This window comes from Anomaloglossus baeobatrachus, chromosome 6, assembly GCF_048569485.1.
Source record: "Anomaloglossus baeobatrachus isolate aAnoBae1 chromosome 6, aAnoBae1.hap1, whole genome shotgun sequence".
Lineage (NCBI taxonomy): Eukaryota > Metazoa > Chordata > Amphibia > Anura > Aromobatidae > Anomaloglossus > Anomaloglossus baeobatrachus.
The window spans coordinates 135,906,996-135,926,522 of NC_134358.1; the positions used below are offsets into that span (position 1 = coordinate 135,906,996).

Sequence of the window (19,527 nt, forward strand, 5' to 3'; positions counted from 1 at the left end):
ACTACTGCGAGAAACTCGCAAGTGAGAAGCAGGCCTAACAGTAATAAACTGCTTCTTCCTTCTCTCCATGGTCATTGCCTATGTCTAACAGATGAAAACCCTGCTAGATTGAAGGAAGAGCAGCTCTAACCCATGCCATAAGTTTGAAATAGCCTAGGGTTAAAGCCCAGGACCAAGAGCCATAAATTTGGAGCACTTTGTCATTATGAATTTAATATTTGAGAGTTTATTTTGTTTTTCCATGTTGGATTTTAACAAAATATATTATAATAGAAATAATCTTATACAGCTTAAAATGTAAAAAAACAGTACAGTTTTGGATTGCTTTAAAAATGATTAAAAATAGTTTATTGAGGCTTCACTGTATCACAGGTACCGGGGGGCGGCATCGGTGGTGGAGTGGGGGGTCACAGGAGGCAGGGGCGGTGGTGAAGGGCGATGCTGCTGGCAGTGCACCGGGTGTCCAAGATACTCACTGCGGGTGCTGGCAGGAACATCCAGAAACTGTCAGCAGTGTGGGCTTCAAAGATATGGCACCCGGAGTTGTCTTGTGCACAGATTGAGCTATCCGCTCAATGACAAACCGAGATCTCATCTGTGCACACGACACCTCCGGGTGCCATTTTCCTTAAGTCCGCTGCTGGGAGATCAATGGGCTGGAGGCGCTATGTGTACAGTTGAGATTTTGAGCAGATAGCTCAATCTGCACATGCGCTGACTCTGGTCGCCATTATTTGAAGCCCGCACCGCAGAAATTTTCAGAATGGCCCCTGCCTGAGCCTCCACAGCACAGAGTCCACAGTCTGCAGCATTGTCCCTGAATCCTGCCATCATTTTCCATCACCCCCCGTTAAACTAGATTCGGCTTATAAGACGCACCACTAATTTTCCTCCAAATTTTTGGGAGGAAAGTGCGTTTTATAATCCGAAAAATACAGGTAAATAATAAAGTAAATATAACTCCGCTACTTTGTAAATTTTCACCTATCGCGGGGATCTCTAGAACTTAACTGCCGCAATAGATGAGGGATCACTGTATAATATATTGCATATGTAGAAATATACAAATAATATTATTTCTCACCAGAAAAGGATCCCAGTCAATGTTTGTTACTTTCTGCAATGATGATTTCCCATTTTTGCCAAAAACAACAACGGACAAATCCATGTCTTCTTCTAAGGTCGGAGTACCCAGCACTTGTAGTAGCCAATTTCCTTTTGTTGATGTATCAAAAGAATGTATCTTATTCAGTTCCACAGCGGATTCTAAAATGTAATGAATGCAGGGATTTGACATCATTTTCTTATGCACACACAGATGTATTTAGTTTATGAATAATATATTAATCCAGGAATCAGATCTGCTATACAACAAGTAATACACATTTGTATCTTGTTATTGGATATTATACCGGTTTGTATTGGTAATGCTCAATAGTCTTCATGTAAAGAAAACAATTCCAGGACTGTGAATGCTTCAGGATTTATTTTTAACCAAGCACTGAAAATATCTATTCCTATGTATTTGAATATATAAAAAAAATTAAAACTTCTGTTTGACATACTTATACAGTATACTGTATATAGTTCTTTTACATCAGGTCAAATATATACAGTGGGTGAAATAAATATTGAACATGTCACCAATTTTCTATTTATAAAGGTGCTATTGACATGAATTTCTCACCAGATGTTGGTAACAATCCATCCAATCCACACAGGTGAAGAAATCAAATCACAGATGTCCATAAATTATGTGTAATAATGAGAAATGACACAGGAAAAAAGTATTGAGCACAGGCAGAAAGAGAGGTAGAAAAAGCTATGGAAAGACATGACATTGTAGTGGTGCTTGTGAGACACCACCAGGCAGGGCTCAAATATGGTACAGTAGACAAGGAGGCAGAAACAAAATACAGGACTTATTGAAGGACAGAAGACTTTTATGCCAGAAAATGCAATGAATAGTTTTTATGATGATAAGTTATAACAGCAAAACAGCAATAATAGATACGAGGAAGGATAGCTGGAAGGTTTCACACAAGCTGTGCTCCTGCTATTGCAATAAAAAGTTCAACAACAACAATATAAACAATTTCTACAGACTACTCTTCTCTAATTTCCTAGCTGGCTTCCACTAACTGGGCTGCACTGCTACAAACCACTAACTAATGAAGCCTGCTCTATACCCTAAAACAGTTAACCACCGGTGTCGCACTTACGGTACTGCAGTGACGAGGAAAACATTTGCTAACTTCTGCTTGGTCCCTATGTAGCTGAGCTGAGGTTTCTGTGTTGCCCTCACCCTTGAAGCTAACGTTTCTGTCCTTTTCTGAAGCAGGGCAGGCATAGTCCGACTTCCAATGCTGAGGAGTTGCTTGTTCCACTGCAATGCGTTTCACTCTCTATGGGTTACGGGTTCTGGGAGTAAACTGCCTTGGTTTTGCTATGTAGACCTTTCTCTGTGACATGGTCCTGCTAGTCGATAATGTGGTAGCCAAGCACTTTCTGCATCTAGGTCGCTGATCTGAACAGTCTTGCAATTTCAGACACCTATTCATGTCTCTTTTCCAGCTAAGGCCAGAGTGCTTGCTCTCCTCACTTTCGACTCTCGCCCTTACTGCTCCACACTCCACAACAACAACCCTGCCTAAACCAACACACAGCAAGCTGCAGGAGGGGTTATTACAGTGTAATTCAGTCCTTTGCAGGGGCCCTACATGCCTTCCCGCTTAAACTTGCCATCCTTGGCCTTGCTGTACGGGGAAAGATAAAAGAGTCCACGTAACCACTTAAAGAACAGTGCAACATTGTCCACAATACATACAGGTGGACCAAATAAACACATCAGCGGTGTACCTGTTTAGTGGAACTGTGGCTCCTTTTAAAAGCAAGTGTTGAGATGTATTATGTGTTATCTTAGATTAAGGACAGGTTTTTTGTCCGAAACACGTCCAATGTAACACGCCTATGTGATGCGCTCTCCATCATGATGAAGGATATTATTGTTTTTAACCAATTTTGGAATAAAGGAAAAATATTTTTTTAAAAATCTACTGAATCTGGATGCTGGAATTTCTCTAAATACTACTGTTTGGTGGAACCCCTGTAGTAGACCTATTGTATCTATGAAGGTCTTGACTGTCTGTTAAGGCCTGAGCATACTCAATGAGCTCAGCTACCGTGGGACTGTCCACCACAACAGAAGTTTCGGGTAAGACCTAGGGTATTTCCCCTCTGTGAGCTGGCAATAGTTCTGTGTGAAGAACTTCAGCATCTGTGGACTGGGGACAGTCTCAGGAATAGTCCACCAGCCTTCGCTATAGTCACTGTTGAAGAAAGAAGGAACAGGAGGAACAACCTTGTGGGCAGATGGGGGATCTTTAGACCAGGATGGAAGCTATCATATACTATGTGTAGGGTCCTTGAGGCAGATTCCTCATTTTCAACCTGCACTTCATAGACCAGGCTGTTGAGCTACACTTTCTTGATCACTTTGTATGGTTGTACCTCCCAATGCTCCCTCAGCTTGCCTCTAGGCCTTTTTTCTCGCACTAGCACCCGGACTGGAGCGGAAACCCCTGGATTGGAGGACAGCTATTATAGGTCCTGGAGCCGCTGACGGTGTTCCTTCACCCATGAGGTGGGTCTATCTTTGGATTGGATCCTCCGGCTGTTCCAGATTACATTTGATGATTTTTTTGTCCGACTCTACTGAACAGTAGCATGTACGGCATATAACTCATGGTGATGTGGACCTGATTTTATAGGTCCAGACAAATTTGGGCAAATAGTTAAGCCAATGCGCTTCCTTGTCTTCCTCTAGTGTTCTCAACATTTGAAGCAGAGTCTGGTTAAAATGCTCATAGGCCCCATTCCTTTTGGGATGGTACAGGGTTGTCCTGGACCTTTCAATGCAATACAGTTGAGGCAGTTTCTCCATCACTTTACCTTGGAAGCATGCTCCTTGGTCTGAGTGCATCTGCTTCGGACACCTGCAAATTCGGATTAAGTCTTGACAAACAACTCATGCGGCAGACTCTAATCTGGTCTCTGGTTGGGGTGTCCACTGCGAACTTGAAGAAGTGGTCAATCATGATCAGGCAGTACTGTGGACCGCTGGTTGATTGTCCCACAAGGAGGTAATCTATCATTAATACTTCCATTGGTTCCTTAGTCTGCATGGTTTTTAAGGGTGCCCTTTTGTTCCATGCTTTTGGTAAGTGACTCAACTACGTGCAGCACCCAGATACTGCTAATCGTCTCTATTTTACCATATGATGCTTTTGGTGAGGTCACATACTAGACACTGTTGGAAGATCTCCTCAATCATGGTCTCCAGTCCTGGACAGTATACATAGTGCTGCAGCCACTGGTAGGTTTTGGCTGGCCCAAAGTGAGCTCCGAACTCATGGATCTCCTTGGCAGTTTCCTATGCCATGCTTCCAGGGATTGCTATCTACCACCTTGCTTCTAGGTCAGCAGGCTGTTGCCATGATAGCCTTCATCTCGGCATCAAGAGAAGCCCTTTCTTTCTTACTGAGATCCTTTGCTGGGTTACCCAGCTCTTCATCTCCTTCAGTTCAACGTCTCCATCTTGTGCTCATCCCCATTCTTCATTAGTTCTCCCTAATGACTTGGGTAGAGCATGGGCCTTCCGTCTTGTTTGTGCCGCTACCACTGGAGGAGTGAAATTGTGGAAGTCCCAAGTTTCCTCCTTTTCTAGGCATTTATTGAGGTTCCCTAGCAGAGTTTCCAAAGTTACCCTCATCGTTGGTGCTTTCTGTAGCAGAACTGTAGAGGATTGAGACTGGTCATTGACAATACAGGTCAATGAGTGTGATAAAAAAATGGACGGCAGATAGACTATATTCCCGTATTCCATCCATTTTTTATGGATACATTACCATTTTGAAGCACAGAAAACTGTAAATAGTCCTGTAAATGATTGTAGAAAATAGTAGCTGGGAAAAAAACTCACATTGCATATAAATTCTAGGAGAGAAAAAAAAATTGCGCACTCGCACGACATATGGAATACCAAACCGATTTCACTTGTTCTACTCTCTTGTATGAAAATTAGACCGATTTTTCATACGCTCTTGTGACTCCAACCTAAGGCTAAAGTTACCTTTTGCTGTGACTCACACAAGGATATGCTTACCCGGAACTGCCAGCAACTCTCCTGACAGGAGCGTATCAGCTGCATAGTAATACATAAAGCTCACACGCTTCTCTCAGGAGAGCTGTTGGCCATTCCAGGCAATGCAATACGATGAAATGCGATGCTCGCGCAAGTAACACACAAGTGTGACTCCAACCTAATAGACAGGTCTAGTCATTTTCATTATCCTTATGTGACACCCCTGGACTATCAGGTTGTCACAGGGTACTGCACAAGCTGCCCTTCCATGCAGTATTCCACCACCCTCTTGGTTCTGGGTCCCTATCTAAATGGTGTTGTCTCCAACAGCAATTTAAATCTTAGATACATCCTTATCCACACCCATCAGACACACCAGTGGACGGCTTGAGTGGAATAGAGTCGCCCACCTGGGGGTCAGGGAGGGGAAGTGAGGAGTGTAGTGAGTAGTGAAGTGTAAGAGGGTCATGAAGGAGCCCTTGAGCTGTGAGGAGCTCAGAGGAAATCCGGAGCGGCGGCTCCTGATGGAACTGCCTAGGTTGCAGATGGTGGTCAGGGCCTAGAGGTCGCAGTGGATTGTGGCAAGGTGCCTGGACCTGTCTAGGAGGACAGCCGGCAGCCTAGCACTATCACCGATCCGGGAACGAAGGCATGACAGGGTACACGGACCCTAGGTCGCGGAGTAGCTTCAGGCAACCCGATAATTTACCTGAGGAGAACGGAGCCTTTATGATCTGTTCCCACCCGCTCCAGAATCAGGGCATTAGCGCAATGAGGGGGATAGGACTTTCAAATCCAAAATGGTCCAGAAAATCCCAAGCGTGAGCCCTGAGAGCAAGCTCCCACACTTAGCCATAGTGGGGAGCGAGGCCCGGATAGTTCCATGCTACCAGGCCACCAAGTTAAAGTCAAACTAAGTGCCAGGAGGCAGGTCACGGATCACCAGGCAGCACCATTGGGGACGGGACCCGGACGAGCTCCCCTCAGCGGCAGCGGTACCCAGAGACTTGGTTTACCTGGTTGTCAGTGTCTGCTTACGAACTGAGTGAGTACGAGAGTGACCCCTGCACCCCACGGCACCCCCACTGAGTCCCGGGGCATTCCCCCTACCTGTGGAGGGCTATGACACCTTGTTGCCCCACTTCATCACGCCGGCTACTCCCAGCAGCAGCGGCGGTACTCCCCAAATTACCGTACACCACAGGTGGTGTCACAAACTACATATCAACTCCCCTGTAAATATCCCCTCTCATTTGAGTGGCCGCACGACCCCCGGGTTCGGAGACCCTCGAGCCACAGCGAACCTAGATCCGAGCAACTCAGCTGCTTCCACGGGGGCAGCACACCTCGGCTATCCCACTCCACTTTGATGCTAGCAATATTTCTTCTATATTGGCGAATTCAGCACAGATTCTCGCAATCCAGTAAGCAAACAGGGATATTCAGAGTCCTGTAGCAGTTGCCATGAGACTTTATGAGCCCCCTTATTAAAAAGCAACACCGATAAACTTGATGTTAATGACATGCTTGTATGAGGGATTATAACATCATATTAAGATTTTTTTTTGCTAATTACTTCACACCAATGGTAAACTTTAGCTTTAATCATTCTCAGGGATTTTTGTTTTGATGTTGCTTTTAATTAGGATTTCACTTGACGTGTTGCACTGGAAACCTTGTCATAAACTATTAAGATTTGTTATTTCAGGTGCTAGTGTGACATCTACTTTGTGATTTTATGAATATCCATAAGAACAGTCACAGAGGAAACTCGCTAGCATGTTATTTCCCTTATTACGAGTCTAGTAACACATTAGTATTTTTTTTAGCTGTTGTATTGTCAGTGAATCATTCACTGAAAACATAGTTCCCATATGTTCCCATAGAAAATTGATAAAATTGCTAGTATAGATGTGAGGCAAGAACAAGGCAAATGACTGACAAGAATTTTGCACAGCAGGCAGTCCGCTCATTTAGGCTCCACAATGAAAATCAATCTGAAATTGAAAATCCAGCAGCTATTTAAAAGGGTTTTTTTTCAGCTTCTTCAGAAATTATGATCATACAAGTATAATTAACATTATCTAACTTGCAGAATCCATGTTTATTTATCTACTAGCAGTCCTCATTTTATGTATTCAATGGGTCCACAGCTATAGCTGTACTAGCAACTAAAATAAGGAGTAGGGTTTTCCCCCTCAAAATGTCACATGCAAGTGCATCTCAATGAATAAGTGTTGATGATTATGGCTTACAGCTAATGAAAACGCAAAATTATTTATTTCCAGAAAATTTGAATAAATACCAAAAAAACATCTGAAAAGGCATCTAAGTGTTTAAAATGGTCCCTTAGTCTAGTTCAGTAGACTACACAATCATGGGGAAGACTGATGAGTTAACAGATGTCCAGAAGGCAGTCATTGATACACTCCACAAGGAGAGTAAGCCACAAAAAGTCATTGCTAAAGAAGCTGGATGTTCATAGAGTGCCGTATCTAAGCATATTAATGGAAAGTTGAGTGGAAGGAAAAAGTGTGGTAGAAAAAGGTGCACAAGCAACCGGGATGACCTAAGCCTTGATAAGATTGTTAAGCATAGGCTTAACAATCCTAAAATTTGGGTTAGATTACCAAGGAGTGGACTGCTGCTCGAGTCAATGCTTCAAGAGCCACCACACACAGGATATGGGCTACAACTGTTGCATTCCTTGTTTCAAGCCACTCATGACCAATAGACAACTCCAGAAGTGTCTTACCTGGGCAAAGAGAAAAATAACTGTACTGTTGTTCAGTGGTCCAAGGTGTTGTTCTCAGGTAAAAGTAAATTTTGCATTTCATTAGGAAATCAAGGTCCCAGAGTGTGGAGGAAGAGTGGAGAGGCCGAAATCTAAGCTGCTTGAGGTCTGGTGTGAAGTCTCCACAATCAGTGATGGTTTGGGGAGCCATGTCATCTGCTCACCTGACCTAAACCCCACAGAGTATCTATGGGGTATTGTCAAGAGGAAGATGAGAGACACCAGACCGAACAATGCAGATGAACTGAAGGCTGCTATCAAAGCAACCTGGGCTTCCATAACACCTCAGCAGTGCCACAGGCTGACCGCCTCTATGCCACATCACATTGATGCAGTAATTCAAGCAAAAGGACTGCTATAGCGTCACTCAGAGGCAGAATTGGCTAAACAATGTATTTAGAAAAAACTTTCCCTATCAGTTTTACTGAGATGTGGCCACTACTGCAGAGGCATAAACCACCCCTTTAACTTAAGGCCCCGTCACACACAGCGAGATCACTAACGAGATCGTTGCTGAGTCACAGTTTCTGTGACGCAGCAACGATCTCGCCAGCGATCTCATTATGTGTGACACCTACCAGCGATCCGGCCCCTGCTGTGAGATCGCTGGTCATTGCAGAATGGTCCAGACTATTTTCTTTAAAGGTGATGTCCTGCTGGGCAGAACGCATCGCTTTGTTTGACACTGTGTGACAGAGTCCCAATGACCGCCGAGATCGTTATACAGGTCGCTACTACGACCTGTATCATTACTATGTTATTGGTAATGCCTGACTGTGTGACATCTCACCAGCGACCTCTCAGCGACTTACCAGTGATCCTTATCAGGACGTATCGTTGTCGGGATCACTGGTAAGTCGTTGTGTGTGACTGGGCCTTTAATCTCTACAATCCTGGCTATACCGTTCCATGTTGGGAAGATAATTCCTGTTAAAGTGGCTGTCTGATACCTATAATGCTCTGTACAAATATCTATCTTTAAGTCCTAAACACTTTTGTCAATCGCTTTATTTTAAAATGTCCTACCAGTCTCCCTATCCTACTAAACTTATATTTACTTTCTTTTCTTTTCTACACATGAAACTTTGTTAAGGGAAGTCTCAAACAGGATGTCACAAAAGGATGGTCCTGCAATCACTTCTTTGCAACTTCTATCACCCTTCCTGACATCATAAGATAATAGTGCAGTCTGTTACCACAGCCTCTGTCACCGCTGACCCGAAATCCTGTTTCCTTAGCAGTGATGAAGAAGTGGCCATAGTTCCTGTTCCACATATTCAGTCACAGCTGTATGCATCTTCAGTCATCACTGCCAAAGTCTCTACTTGTGAACCGTTGCCTTGTTCACTGAAATTAGTTGTCATCAGGGGGCAGTGATAGTGCCAGGGTCAGTGAACCAAGTGCCGCCTCCAATTAGCTACACACAAATCGAGGACAACTATGCTGCTTATGGAACAATGCAGCTTTTAATAATTAAGGCCATACTTCCACAGTGAGTATTTGGTGAGTTTTTCATGCTGCAGATTTTTGCTGCATTTCTTCACCTATTAGGTTAATTAGGGTACTGTTTCATTTCATTGCATTTTTGTGACCATTTTTATCTGTTTTAATCTTGTTTTTGATGTTGCTGTTTTTGTCTGTTTTTGGTATGTCATGTTTTAACTTAAACTGTTTTGTTTTAATAGGGAGGAGAGGGATGAAGTGCCACAGGATGGAGAAGAGAATTGAAGGTGTTAAGGGTTCTGAGACATGGAGGCTATGAGAGACGAGAAGTAGGGTTGTTCTGCAGCAGTGAGTGTGGACTTGAAAATGGTGAAAGACTGTTTGTCTGCAATGAAATGCTCATAGGAATGGGATCTCTTCCATCTCCACTCAGCAACCCTGGAAGCCTGCCTCAGTTTTTTGTTAGGTTGGTATGCCCGGGTTGCCTATTTATTGTGCGAGTTTTGGAATGCGTTGGAGGGTGAGCGATTCCAGCTACAGCTATTGTGGTATTATATAAATATTCAGCAGCATCTGCATCATGTAAGGAACCCATGTCTGCAAAGGGAGAAGGGATTCAGAAAGTGAGTGTAAATCAAGGTGTTTGAGATTTCAGTGAGGGTGTGTAAGTTTTTGGGGTGGGGATGGTGCACTTGGAAAAGAGAATGAAGAGAATGTAAGTAGGTTGTGGTCAGAAAGGGGGAGAGGTGAGTTCAAGAGGTTAGATAGGGAACAGAGGCGGGTGAAGATGAGGTTCAGCATGTGACCATCTTTGTGGGTGGCTGCGGAGGACCATTGAGCATTGTAGGAGGAATTGAGTGAATGTTATAAGATTAGAGACAGCTGAGTATGGAGGACATCCGAAAGTGTGTGAGGAAACAATTCAATTTGTGGAACAGTGACTTCTGACATCTCCACATAAATCATGGCACAGGATTTCCCAGGAGACAAGCATGTTGTATTCCACTTGTCAATAAATGGCTAAGAAATTACAGGAATTGTATCCTTCTTTGCTGACAAAGTAATCTCCAAAGGACTGTGACCACCAAGATCATCTGATTTAACTCTGCTGGATTTTTTCCTTTTGGGCCATTTGAATGGTTGATTGTACTGCGAACATTACAGGAACTTCAAGGAACATGAAGGCAGAAATTCAGGCTATGACCCCAGATGTCCTGCGGAATAAATTCAACAATATGGAATAGAGAGTGCAGATGTGCTTGAAAATGAACGGTGGACATTTTCAACAGCAGCTTTAAAACATCAATTTAACATTTGATTGTATAGTAGCATCACCTTGTGTTAAAAGAGTAAACCAATATGTAAGTCTATCTATTACGCTGAGTGCTGATGGACACTTACTCACTCTACCCATCAGGGGCGTACATAGAAATCAAGGAGCCCCATAGCAGAATTTCTAATTGGGCCCCCCCCAAAAAATTAAATTACTAATAATAAATAAAAATATTCAGCTGGGACACAGAAGAGCATATTTCACAACTTTGCAGCACTTACCAAGTAATTTTCCTCTTATTAAAGCCCCTAGATTCCCCTTTCATTGCAGCCATAAAATATGATTGCAACAAAAGTGCCCCCCAAACACGGTCAGTACCTTGCATCAGTATTTGTAGCCAAATCCAAGTGTGGGTGATAAATACAGAAGTGGTGCCCGTGTTTCTATTATACTTTTCCTGTGATTGTTCCACTCCTGGTTTTGGCTACACATACTGAGGTAAAATACTGACCAAATACTCAACATGTGCACGGGGCTTTAGAAGAGAATAATGGGCCTCAGATAGTCCTCCATATAGTAAAATGAGGTGATGCCGATACATTTGAAAGTGCAATCCTGGGAGGGGGCCCGATGCTGGAGCTGATACCGTGAGCAGCCGCCCCCCGGGCCCGTCCATCTCACGAGCCCCGTAGCAGTCGCGTGGCCTGCCTCTATTGACGGTACGCCACCATAAAGAGTTCTCTGCACAGCAAGCCCCAAAAATTATTTTCTGCCCAACTTGTCAGGGAAGGAGTACAACCTTTACAGTTTCACAGGATTATAGCTGAAAAGACTCCTTTTGCAGGTAAAATATGGCGAGAATAAATTTTGAGCTGCCAGAGGGGGAAGGTCACCCTCTAGTAGCACAGATTAATAGTAACAATGACTAGGACACACTAAAACAAAAAATCTTGTAAATGCATTTCTTATATCAAAAACCATGTTATCAGAACATACAATCTACTTAAAAGATAAACCAAGCCATAAACATGCCAAGATATTTGGTATGAAAATGATTCACAAAATAACCCACTACAACTACCATAATATCATAATATGGGCTTTAACTATGGCATTACCTGTCAGCATAATTAGCGATTCAGTCAATTCCTCTCCTGAAAGGCTTGTGATCCAGTCATTGTAATAAAATGTATGACAGGTACAAGAGTAATCGTCTTTGACAACGATTTTCTCTAGGCACCATGAATCTAAACAAAGAAAAGAAAAAAACAGCAAATAGAAATTAGTTCTTGTGTTTAAAATATCACCAGATCGTCATATTTCTTTATTACTAGGTATAATAGGAAAACTATATCTCCAATTCAAGTTTTCTGTGATTTTTATTGTGATTAGATGACCTTTATTGTACAAACGTTAATTCATAAAATGTAGAGAAGCTTGTGAAATTGTGCAAGATGCTAGGAAAATTATAGTAAATCTATTGAGAATTTTATGATATGAGCGTTTTCTATTTTTATGCTAATAATTTGATATGAGCGGATATTTTAAAATTCAACAAATTTTCCCCCAAAATTTGATTTGCAGCGAGCGAATTGCAGAATTAAAAAGCCTTTAATTGCCTGGAAAATACATTTAGGTCCAGAAATATTTTGACACTGACGCAAGTCAAGTCAAGATACCGTTATATAATCAATATGGGCTTAAGGGTGCGCTCACATGAACGTATGACTCGCACGATTATCGGATCGCATCACCCAGTGAGGCCGGCTTCTCTCCTGACAGGAGCGGGTCTGCTGCATGTATTTCTATGCAGCTGAAATGCTCCTGTCCAGAGAGTGTGCGGCTGTGACGGGTGATGCCGATGTGAGACTGAGTCACTCGCAAGTGCAGACTCTTCGCTTTGATTTGAGAGTACTCCCTTCCTAATTGGAGTTATCATTTAGGAATTACAGCTCTTTACCACCCAGCGATTTTCTGTTTTTGTTTTTTTGCTCCTCTTTTTCCAAGAGCCATAACTGTTTTATTTTCTCTTCAATACAGCCGTACAAGGTCTTGTTTTTCAAGGGATAAATTGGACTTTTGAAAGAAACCATTATTTTACCATATGGTGTACTGGGAAATGGGAAAAAAAAAATTCAAGTGCAGTGAGCTTTCAAAAAATAAAGTGCCAATTTACAATTTATTTTTTTTTATTTACCATCCACATTCACAATATGGTATAACTGACCTGGCAATATGATTCCCCAGGTCAGTACGAGTTCATGGATTCCAAACGTGCTGTTTTTTTTTTTTTTATTTAATTGGTGAAAATAAATTCTGAAATTTGTCCCCCCAAAATGGCACTTTTGTAGTCATTTTTCAAAACCCATAACATTTTCATTTTTCAGGATCTGACAGCTTTTTTTTTTTTGCTCCCTGAGCTGATGTTTTTACTGATACCATTTTTGGGTAGATGCGGTTTTGATCGCCTCGTACTTCATTTTATTGCAAAGTTGTGGCGACCAAAAAGACGTAATTTTGGTGGTTTTAATTTTTTATCATTATTCTGTTCATTGATCAGAATAATTTATTTTATCCTTTGATAGATCATACATTTCTGAATACCAAATATGTATATTATTTCTTGTTCTCTTTTCAGTGAGGCATAAGGAGGGTGATTTGAACTTTTGTGTGGTTTTTTTCAGATTTTTAAAAACTTTTTTCCCCCACTTTTTATTGTCTTTACTAGTCTACTTAGGGTATTTGAAGCTGCGATCTTCCAATGCGTGTGCTGTACAGAGCGGTACATCAGCACTGCTCTGTGCAGCACAAATGCTGTTTTCCTATGAACACTGGTGCTCAGCCGGCATTCACAGGGATTATGTCATGACTGACACAGAGGTCATTACTTAACCCCCGGCTGTTATGACAACCCATTGGTGTCATGTCATCACATCACGAGAACGCCTATCGGAGCGGGGAATGATGCTCTCCCTGCTGGCACATGTTATATCCCACTGTGAGGGATTGACAGCGGGATGTAGCTAGTTAACAGTGGTGGGCAGATCTGCGGTCTGCCAGACACTGTTCGAGGGAATAAAAATGAAAGTAAAAAAGCATAAAAAAGTAAAAACAGTAAATGTAAAAATATATTAAAAAATCTGAAAATAAAGAACAAAACATTTTTAAAAATATATTCCAATAAATATGTATATTGATGCAAAAAAATAAGCAAAAAAGTGTACATATTTGGTAATGCAGCATCCATAACATCCCAATCTATAAAACTGTGACACTAGTTATCCCATTTAGTGAACACAGAGAAAAAAAACATAGCAAAACGATGTCTTTTCAGCATACAGCTGGCAAACAGTGGAATAAAATTCAATCAAAAAGTCATATGTAAATAAAAATAGTACAGCTGAAAACTTCATCTTGTCTCAATGTCAGCAATGTCATCCAAAAAATAAAAAAAGCTATAGCTCTCAGAATACAATTGAATACTTTTTTTTTCTATAAAATAGTTTTTATGGTGTAAAAGAGGCAAAACATAAATAAACTATATAAATGTGTAATTGCTTTAATCGTACTGACCCAAATAATAAAGCTGTCTTATTACTTTATGACACGGTGAATGGCAGAACTCCCCCTGCCAAAAAAAGTCCTGAATTGCTGTTTCTTCGTGATTCTGTCTCACAAAAAGTGGAATAGAAAGCGATCACCAATACTAACAAATGCTATCAATAAAAACTCCAACTCATCCCGCAAAAATCAACTCCTTAAATGACAGAAAATAAAAAAACTATAGCCTTGAAATTCGGTGATGCAAATAACTTTTATTTGGTAAAAAAATGTTTTTTAGTGTGATTGTAGACAAACCTAAAAAAATCTTTATAAACCAGGTATTGCTGTAATCGTACTCACCTGAGGAATAAAGCCGCCCTGCCATTTATAATGCAAGGTTAACGGCATGAAAAATTAATAAATAAAACCAATTCTTCAACTGCTGTTGATTTGTTTATTCTCTCTCCCAAAGATCGCAGTATGGCACCGTTTACATTTAACTCGCTCTCTACGCTGAGCGCTTACAATGAGGATTAAGTGTAAATCTCTAAAAAACGTGAGTCAGACAAAATTCCCAATGGAAAATTCACTGCAATGAGGTAGAAGAAGTCACTTTGAACTCCCGTCTGGCCTGTGGTCAGGCAATGTCCATCTTTCTAGGCAAATATGGCGCTTGTTCCCTTCTTAATTTTGTACTGTGCCTCAAAAATAGTTTTGGGGTTTTTTTTACCGCATATGGGGTATTGGCATACTCAAGAGAAATTGCACAACAAACTGCATTGTTCATTTTCTGCTGTTACTCTAGTGAAAATGAAAAAATTGGGGTTAAAGCGACATTTTTGTGATTACAAATTTATTTTTTTATTTTCACAGCTCAATGTTCTAAAATTATGTGAAGCTCCTGTGGGTTCAAGGTGCTCACCAGACATCTAAGTAAATTCCTTGAGGGGTGCAGTTTCCAAATGGGGTCACTTGTGAGGAAGCTCCACTGTTTAGCCACCTCAGAGGCTTTGCCAATGTGACACAGCACCTGCAAACTATTTTAACCCATTCTGAACTCAAATATGGTGCTCCTTCCCTTCTTCATTTTCTACTGAGCCTCAAAAGTAGTTTTCAAAAGTAGTTTTCAAGCACATGCAATGGGGTATTGGCATACTCAAGAGAAATTGCACAACAAATTGTATGGTGAATTTTCAACTGTTACCCTTGTGAAAATGAAAGATTTGGGGTTAAAAGAACAATTTTGTGGGAAAAATATATTTTTTCATTTTGATGGCTCAATGTTATAAAATTCTGTCAAGCACCTGGGGGGCAGAAGGGGTCAGCAAAGAACTAGATAAATTCCTTGAGGGGGTCAAGTTTTTTAAAATGGGGTCACTTGTGGGGGAGGTCTACTGGTTAGGTACATCATGGGCTCTCCAAATGTGACATGGCATCTGCTAAAGGTTCCATGCAATTTTGCATTAAAAAAATTCAAGCAGCACTCCCTCCCTTCCAGGCACTGCCGTGCACCCAGCAGTAGATTTCCATCACATATGGGATATTGGCGCATTCAGGAGAATTTGTACAACAAATTTCATGATGCATGTTCTCCTTGAGAAAATGAAAGATTTGAGGTGAAAGCAACATTTTTGTGGTAAAAATGTATTTTTTTCAGAGCTCAATGTTATAAAATTCTGTAAAGCACCTGGAGGTTCAATGTGCTCACCAAAATCTAGATAAATTCCTTGTGGGGTCTAGTTTCCAAAATGGGGTCACTTATGGTGAGGTCCACTGTTAAGGCTCTTCAAATACGACATAGCATCCTCTAACAATTACAGACAATTTTGCCTTCTAAATTTCAAATAGCGCTCCTTTCTTTCTGACCCGGTAGATTTCCACCACATATGGGTTATCAGTGTACTGAGGATAAAATGCACAACAAATTTGGCGCTAAAGTAACATTTGTGTGGGAAAAAGTAAAATTTTCATTTATTCCTTCCACATTTCTTTAGCTCCTGTGAAGCACCGAAAGAATTTATAAACTTCTTGGATGTAGTTTTGAGCAGTGAGAAGGGTGCAGTTTTTAATATAGTGTCATTTTTGTATTTCTGTTACTTAGGCCTCTCAAAGTCACCTTTGGTCCCGTTTCACACATCAGTGAAAAACACTGACGTTCTTCACTGACGTGTAAAACACGCACATGTCCCTCCGTGTTCCATGATTCACGGCACACGTGGGTTGTCCATGTGCAATCCGTGATTGCATATGGACATTACTCACCTGCCTTCGCTCCTGCTGTCCATGGTGCTGAACTCCTCGGCTCTCCAGCGTCCTCTCACCGCTCTCTGCAGCTACTTCCTGGTCGGCTATTCCTGCTCTCATAAATATTCATGAGCCAGGCAGGAGCTGCCGAGAGCGGAGGCTGCACAGCGAATTGCAGGCAAGGTAAGTTGAAAATATTTACTATTTAATATGTCCGTGATTTTCTGGTACGTGTTTCATGGATCACACACGGATCACACTATAGTGATGCCAGAAAAAAACTGACTTGTCTCCGTGCAGAATGACGGCCACGGATGTACGCTGCACGGAGACACGTATGTCAGTGATTCTGGTACGTATAAACAAAAAGCACATACGTACCAGAATCACTGACGTGTGAAGGGGGCCTTAATGTGATGTGGTCTCTAAAAATGGTTTTGTAAATTTTGTTGGAAAAATGAGAAATTGCTGATAAATATTTAACCCTTCTAAGCTCCTAACAAAAAAAAATATGCTAATGTAAAGTAGACATGTGGAAATTATTTAACTATTTTGTGTAACATAACTCTCTGGTAAGGGCATAAAAATTAATTTTAAGTTAATTAAGTTTGCAAGATGTGACTTTTTTCAAATTTTTAACAATTTCCGATATTTTCACAAATAAACGCAAAAACATTGTCTTAAAGGGTTACCCTGTCACTAGATTTGGGACCTATAAGCTGTGGCCACCACCACTGGGCTCTTATATATAGCATGTTAGAATGATGTATATAAGAGCCCAGGCTGCTGTGTAGAATGTAAAAATCACTTTATAATACTTACCTAAATGGTCGCTGCGTGGAGTTGGGTCATATGAGCGTCTCCGTTCTCTGCTGCCGGCGCCTCCTCTTTCGGCCATCTTTGTCATCCTTCTTTTGAAGCCAGGGTGCATGACGTGTCCTATGTCATCCACACTCACCCTCATTGAGGTCCTGCGCAAGCGCACTTTGATCTGCCCTGAGTAGGGCTTTTCAAAGTATTGTAGTAGTATTGTAGTAGTATTGTAGATCTGTTAGATCTGTTGAAGCTTTTCAGAAGTATAACCTGTCAAAGTGACACTGGTCAGAATTGAAGAAAATTACCCGGTCATGAAAGTGAAAACCAGGCTGTGGTGTAGAGGGCTTATACAATCCAAAAATATCCCTCTTTTGCAGCAGATGCATGCCTTGCTGTTGTTTACAAATAGGCAGTGCAAAAGAGGGGATTTTACACAAGCAGTTCAATAATTATCCCTTTAACTCGTTACTGCTGAAGTCTGTTTTCTCCTTCCTGACCAAGTCAAACTTTTCAGTTCTGATCAACATCACTTTATATGGTATTATGTCTGGAACTCTTCAGCATAATCCAGTGATTCTTGGATTGTTTTTTTCCTTACACATTGTACTTCATATTAGTGGTAAATTTAGGTCGCTATGATTTGCGTTTATGAAAACAATTGCAAATTTTATGAAAATGTAGAAAAATTTGCAATTTTTGAACTTTTAAATTTGATACCCTTAAAACAGATAATCATACCACTAAACATAATCAATATATAACACTTCCCACATGTCTAGTTTACATCACCATTAGTGATGAGTGAGCATGCTTGACACTTCTCGATACTTGATTGAGCATTGGGGTGCTCGGGAACAATTGTTACTCGGCTCAGCATTGTGGCTGCTCTAGCTTCATGCTTGAGCCCCTGTTCCACATGTTTCGTGGCGGTTAGACAACCAATCAACATGCAGGGATTGCCTTCCATACACGGTAATGCCGTAGCCATGTTGGTTACTGCCAGTACTTTGACTGGTCAGCCACATTGCGTCATCAGGTCTTATATGACACCTGGGGGCACAATGCTCAATGTGACACCCTGGACTAGTCAGGTCGTCCCAGGTAGTCACACATACACACACCCCCTCCCCGAGTAGGTGACAGCAGCCAACCAAGAAACCCTTGTCACCCTTGTCACCCTTGTCACCACCCTCCAGGTTTGATGTCCACACCAGGGGGGCGGAGCCAGGCGGTTGGCTCCACCCACCGAGGAGTTCACAGGCCTGGAGGCAGGAAAGACACAAGTTCAGAGAAGTTCAAGAACAGTGTGAGAAGTAGCCTTGACAGTGAAGGAGGGAGGACGAGTTCAAGGGCAGACCTGTGACCAGGCCTGCCAAGAGTCTACTCAGGTGGCTGGGTCAGAGTCCAGTCACCGTTGGCAAGAAGGCAGGTGGTGGTGGCCGCCTGCAGGAGCTGGGATTACAGCTGGTGGAACCGCAGGGACCGGGGTCGGGCGGTGGCCCGCCGGTACCGAACCGGGGAACCGATTGGAAACGGGAGCACCAGGAGGGGTACTCAGTCCCAGTACAAAGCCCCGAACCGACAGGGCCGAGTCAAATCAACTGATTGAGGACTGGACTTTAAGATCTATCTCACACAAGATCTGTTAGAAGACAACAGCCCAAAGATACAGGGAAAAGCCACCGCCAAGGCATAGAGACCCAAAGGGCCAGCGTCTGCGAGCAAACAGGGCTCCTCCGACAGCCAGCAAGCCGGGGAGTGGACTATCGTTGCTTAGGCATAGGAGTCACACATTCATATAACAGGAGAAAGGCAGAAACCACCAACCCGTTCAGGGAGAAGCTGCAGACGGCTGCGGGCCCCGTTCATCATCCCGTTTGGTTAACCAGAGACTCCAGTGTATTGTGTCATAGTGAGTACACCAGTGCCTTCGGGCCGCGCACCGCGCCGCACCGCTTCAGCATACGCCCGCACCCGCTCCCATGCCTCAGCACTTCCCTCGGGCCCCCGGGACCATCACTCCCCTACCCACGGAGGGGTCAACACCAAGCTGCACAACACCATCCCCGGGAGGCCTAGTTAACGGCAGTGGTGGTGTCCATCTATTCACCACAACCCGTGGGTGGCATCACGAACTTACATCCCAAACCAAACCACTGCGGCCCCGGCCGTGGAACCTCCCTGTCAAGTCCCTGCGTGTAGCGTCAACCACCTTGCAGAGCGACGTGACCCCCGGGTCCGTGAAAGGCTCGAGCCACCACCCACCGTACG

General features: G+C 42.5%; 1 protein-coding gene across 1 annotated transcript in view; it reads right to left on the minus strand.

The window, feature by feature from the left end:
• Positions 1–19,527, minus strand: part of RP1 (RP1 axonemal microtubule associated) — a 752,859-nt gene that overhangs the window by 244,522 nt on the left and 488,810 nt on the right. The window contains exons 39-40 of the mRNA XM_075316343.1: positions 11,772–11,900; positions 1,085–1,266 (exon numbers count right to left, since the gene is read on the minus strand). Coding sequence (XP_075172458.1) covers positions 1,085–1,266; positions 11,772–11,900 — 311 coding nt within the window. The remainder of the gene's footprint in view (positions 1–1,084; positions 1,267–11,771; positions 11,901–19,527) is intronic.